Source organism: Apium graveolens, chromosome 3 (assembly GCF_009905375.1).
Source record: "Apium graveolens cultivar Ventura chromosome 3, ASM990537v1, whole genome shotgun sequence".
NCBI lineage: Eukaryota > Viridiplantae > Streptophyta > Magnoliopsida > Apiales > Apiaceae > Apium > Apium graveolens.
In genome coordinates, this window is record NC_133649.1 from 4,637,529 (window position 1) to 4,643,032 (window position 5,504).

Sequence of the window (5,504 nt, forward strand, 5' to 3'; positions counted from 1 at the left end):
TGCTGAGTATAGGAAATTACAGCAAAATGTGGTCCACGGATTCAATAAGTGATGCAGAAACCGAACATATTGGATACACCTCGGGGCAAGAGAGTATCTAGTAAGGACACGGGTACTGTCCTCTTTAAAATAAAATTTTATATTTTTTATTATTAAATTTTTTGAAAAATATAAAAATCCCCTAAGTACGCGTACTTTACTAAGAAAAGAAATTTAGAGTTGGCATACAATTCTAAGAGATCTCCTATAAAATTCTTTACCTTCCTACAAACTTGTCCTCCTTTCTATTCAAATCTTACAACAATTAACTAAAATCATAAAATATAATATTGTGTGTTTTTTGCAAAAATAGTACTAGCTTATCAGTTTAGTTTGTAAGCATTTATTATTTATTTTAGAAATTTGGGAGTCATTTTACTCGCATAAATTGATATTTATATCCTCTAAACTGTAAAATAACATTTAAACCCCTATTTTAATTATTCTAATCAACTAAATTTATAGCCCGTGCCAAAGAAATTCAAGAATATTATGTAAAAAAATTATTGACTTTCGATTATTTTGGAGTTTTTAAATTTTAAGTTAGCATAATCGTTCTGAGGTTAAAATCTGTTATTTTCGTGTGATGTATTCGTTTAATATGTAGGAAGTTCAATTATTTTCTAGTTATTTAAAAAATTAAGTTCGCGATAAATGCTTCGAGATTAATATTGGTTATTTTTGTGTGATGTTCGTTTAGTATGTAGAAAATCGTGTAAGACACGGGCATGATTTATTTGTGATTCGATTTGTGAGTAAGTATTTGATATTATATAATATATTCTTTACTCAATATGAATTTCATGTGCTGTGAAATTAGTTGATAATAATTAATTTATTTTGTCAGACTCATACTACTTAACATGATATGAAAATATGTCATATTGCTAAAAGATTTGATGCCACAAAATCAGGTTATATTTACAATTTTAAATATCATTAATTTGTTAATCACATTTTATTACATTTTATGCCTTAAAGTAAAATATTTAGCCGTTAAAATACGTTTTAATGAAGATTAGCTATTAAGAGGTAGATAATTTAATAGGTTATAATAATGAAGATATTAATATGAAATGAATCGGATGAGAGTTGAAATATCATTTTACATTTTAGAGATATAATAGTCTTTTTAATTGACTAAATTATCTCATTGAAACCCCTTTATTTTCTTATATATATAATAATAATAGTTAGATATGATCTTTTGTTATTCATTAATATCTTTACATATTAATAACTAAATTTATAATAGGTGCTTATTTCAATAAATGAAATTAATTATATATTTGATTGTTAAAATTAATTATAAAATTATATATTACACAAATAAATTATTACAATATTTATATATTAAAAATTTATTTGAAGTTTTAATTTAATATTTCATAAAAAATCAAGTGTGCTTAATTTTTATAAAACTTAAATTTTAAAATATTTTGTAATTTTCTTTTTTAAAGATTATATACATAATATTATTTTAAATATGTATTCATACAATTTTAATATATTTATTTAGATCTTTATTTATTTTATATATTTTATTTTGTGTCGTATACCCAAAACCTAAATCATAATTAAAGTAGATTTTTGTGTGCGTATATACATAAAGGTCAACAAAAATATATTATTACTGAGTTATCTTCGTGTCGTGTTTTTTTACATGTACAAAATTACTATCTCTAATTAATATAGTATAAATGAAATTTTAATGTCAAACAATATTAAAATTACCTTAATTATCTAATATTAAAACTTTCAAAATACATCATATATAATATAAAATGATCAAACATTGTGAGTATCTCTGGATCAGTTCCTCTCCACATACCATAAATATGAATTATCCAAATACCTCCTCACTTTTCTTCCCTCCACCTCCTCAATTGTAAACCCCGACACTCTTTTTTTCAAACCACAATCACTACACACATTTCTCAAATTATACACACAATGATTATATCATCCCCTTCATCTTCATTCAATCTAACCAAGATTCAAAATTCAAAATCACCCATCTGCCCAAAACGTTTATATTCATTTTCTTGTTCTTCAAATTTCAAGAACCAATCTTTTCAATACAAGAATCAATACCCACATCAGAAAAGGCTAAAGATCAAATCTTTTCACTACAAGAATCAAAACCCACATCAGAAAAGGCTAAAAATCAAATCTTTTGCAATACCCGGGTATGATTTTAGTGGTTTTGATGGTGTTCAGCCAGTGGTGGAAGCAGCTGCAGTGTTAACTGCTATAATTGTTGTTCATGAAAGTGGTCATTTTTTAGCAGCTTATCTTCAAGGCATTCGTGTAAGTAAATTTGCTGTTGGGTTTGGTCCAATTTTAGCTAAATTTAATGCAAATAATGTAGAGTACTCACTTAGAGCTTTTCCACTTGGTGGGTTTGTGGGCTTTCCTGATAATGATCCTGATAGTGATATTCCTGTTGATGATGTTGATTTGCTTAAAAATAGGCCTATTTTTGATAGGGTTCTTGTTGTTTCAGCTGGTGTGATTGCTAATGTTGTGTTTGCATATTTGATTATTTTTGTGCAAATATTGTCTGTTGGATTGCCTGTTCAAGATAATTTTCCTGGGGTACTTGTGCCCGAGGTTCGACCACTCTCAGCTGCATTTCGAGCTGGGTTGCTCCCTGGTGATGTGATTTTAGGGGTAAATGGTGTTGAATTGTCGAAACAAGGGCCTAGTTTAGTTTCTGAGGTTGTTAATATAATCAAGAAAAACCCGAAAGCTGATGTGATGCTTAAGATTAAGAGAAGTAACCAAGATATTGATGTTACTGTTTCCCCTGATCAGAATTCTGATGGTACGGGTCGAATTGGAGTTCAATTATCACCAAATGTTAAGTTCTCTAATGTTAGGCCGAAGGATCTTATAGAAGCTTTTAAGTACACGGGACGTGAATTCTTTGGTTTGACATTTAATGTCTTGGATAGCTTGAAACAGACATTTTTTAATTTCTCCCAAACTGCAAGCAAAGTTTCGGGTCCTGTTGCTATTATAGCAGTGGGAGCAGAAGTTGCAAAATCAAGCTCAAATGGGCTTTACCAATTTGCTGCTATTTTGAATCTTAATCTTGCGGTTATAAATCTTCTACCTTTGCCTGCTTTAGATGGGGGCTCTTTGGCATTCATACTTGTAGAAGCAGCTAGAGGTGGAAAAAAACTCCCCACGGAAATAGAGCAAGGGATAATGTCATCGGGATTTATGCTTGTTACAGTACTCGGCCTATTCCTAATAGTAAGAGACACGCTAAACCTTGATTTCATCAAAGACTTGAGGTAATTGTTAGACACATGCCAAATCTTCATCCCCACTGTCGATGCAATTTGAGTACGACAGGGATTTGTGAGCATCTTCGTGTGTAGGTTAGCCATGCTAGCCCCTTGTGTTTCGCGGAAGAGATGAATTTAGCTCTTGGTTTCTGCTCAGCATGGCCTCATATTTCTCCGAAGAAATTGTTGGACAGATTTTTATAGCTATAGAATTCAACACGGATGTCATTTGTTGTCTATAGATTTTATTATATTGTGGTTCTGACACAGGTTTGAAATATACATGATTGTCCACAATATGAATATATGATACTTAGTGGATATGCATTGTATTTCTTTCTTATCTGTTATCGTGAAGCAAAACTAAACTGTTGCAGATTACAGAAACTTCGAAAAAAGAAGCATACCCTTCTTCCTTCAAGTTATAAGATTTACACTCCCTTCAAGGTAAGTAGTGTCAAGCAGATACTCTAATATGCACTCTCCAATCATGTATGATTGTATGTGGCCTGTAATTAGTAGTTTAAACATAAAAAACTGAAAATTATACTTAACATATGTAGAAACTCTTGTTTACATAGTTCATGCTATACAATATTATAACACATGCCCTCTATATCTCCCGATTTTAAGTGTCCTGCATTTCCAAAAAAAAAATTAAGTGTAACATAGTAAACTTAGCAAGGTAAGATGCTACTTTCATTTATTGATTTGTGATCATTTCCGATTTCAGTATGCATTGATTCTTGCTCTGATCCCAATTCTATATCAAATTTGTTGATAATTTTCCTGCCACGTTGAGCTAAGATGGCGATGGTGTAAAATCTTGCACTTACTCTAGCCATGTGTAACTCTCTCTCTCACTTCTGTTACTTGCTTATACTAATTTTGGCAGTCGGTTCAGAGGTGTATTCTTAGTTTCTTACCATTGTTGTTAGTTTCTTTGATTGCATAATCATGGATTCATTGCAATTCATTCTCTTCTGGTAAATCTGGTATATTTGTAACAGGAGAAGAATTGTTTTTATATTCTGACATGGACCATAGTTTTGTATTTTGTTCGGGTTTTCTAATGTGTGCTCAAGGGCACACAGTAAGCACTAACTCCCATGAGTTTGGTACATTTTGATTGGTCCTATAATCATAAATATTGATGGATCCCCCTGCATTTACAACTCCACCGATAAAAATGTACTCCCTAAAACTCATAAAGCACACATTAGTAGACCGAAATCTTATAGTTCCCTAAAACTTTCCGTGCTTCCCAAATGTAGTCGAGCCCAATATAATCTTTTAGCAAAGCTCGTGTAACCTTACTTATCAGTTATCTATAGCAAACCAAATTTATAATAAGAAAATTTATCCATCAACCAGATTGACACCATTTTATAGCTATAAATTTTTTGCAATAGCTATAATATTACATCCATCGCCTGCATCAATGATTGCACTGGTGATATTGAAAGTTACATTTCACAGTGGTTTGTAAACAAAGAGAAGTACTATAAAATTACATTGATAAACAATTTATCATACACAATTATATTATATTTACACTTAATTACATAAGTTAAACTCATCGAAAACGGTTTGTGTCATGGAATTTCAATCACGTTAACGAGAAGGGGAATAAAATTATGTATTGAAATTTCATTCTCAATATGGTTAACAAGGTTTAAATTTCGTGATCCAAACGGTACTTGAAGAGTTAACTTACCAAAGAAAAATAAAGCGGATTTATCTTTTAATATATTATAATTCTTAATTCTAAATTTTAATTTATTGAATTCTTTGCACTTTAAATAAGACTCTTTCTCTATCTCTCAAAAGAAAAATTAAATAAATAAAAGAAGATTCTCTCATTCTCTTTATTTCAGACACCACCTCTTGATGTAGTATTATTTCCCTTAATGTCGAGGCTTGAACCTTATCAAAAATAAAGCAAAAAAAGGGACATTTTCTTGTGCTAAATGAAGGCCAAAAAATGTTAATGATGTTACTAATTAAAAAGAGGACAGATGTAAAGAAAGAGAGAGAAGAGAAAGAGACTATGAATGTGAAAGGAGTGAGCAAAGAAAACGGGGATTAGAAAACGTAGCATGCAGCACACAAACCGGGGCGATATGTATGCTCAACCCTATAAATTCTTCCAACCCTCCTTGCCCTCTT

The 5,504-nt window shown here is 30.7% G+C and overlaps 1 protein-coding gene across 1 annotated transcript; it reads left to right on the forward strand.

Annotated features, from left to right (window-relative positions):
- Positions 1-1,855: 1,855 nt before the first annotated feature.
- LOC141711500 (putative membrane metalloprotease ARASP2, chloroplastic) lies at positions 1,856-3,656 on the forward strand. The gene has a single exon (XM_074513968.1). It carries the CDS (start codon positions 1,993-1,995, stop codon positions 3,343-3,345), a length of 1,353 nt encoding a protein of 450 aa, XP_074370069.1. The 5' UTR covers positions 1,856-1,992; the 3' UTR covers positions 3,346-3,656.
- Positions 3,657-5,504: the final 1,848 nt, after the last annotated feature.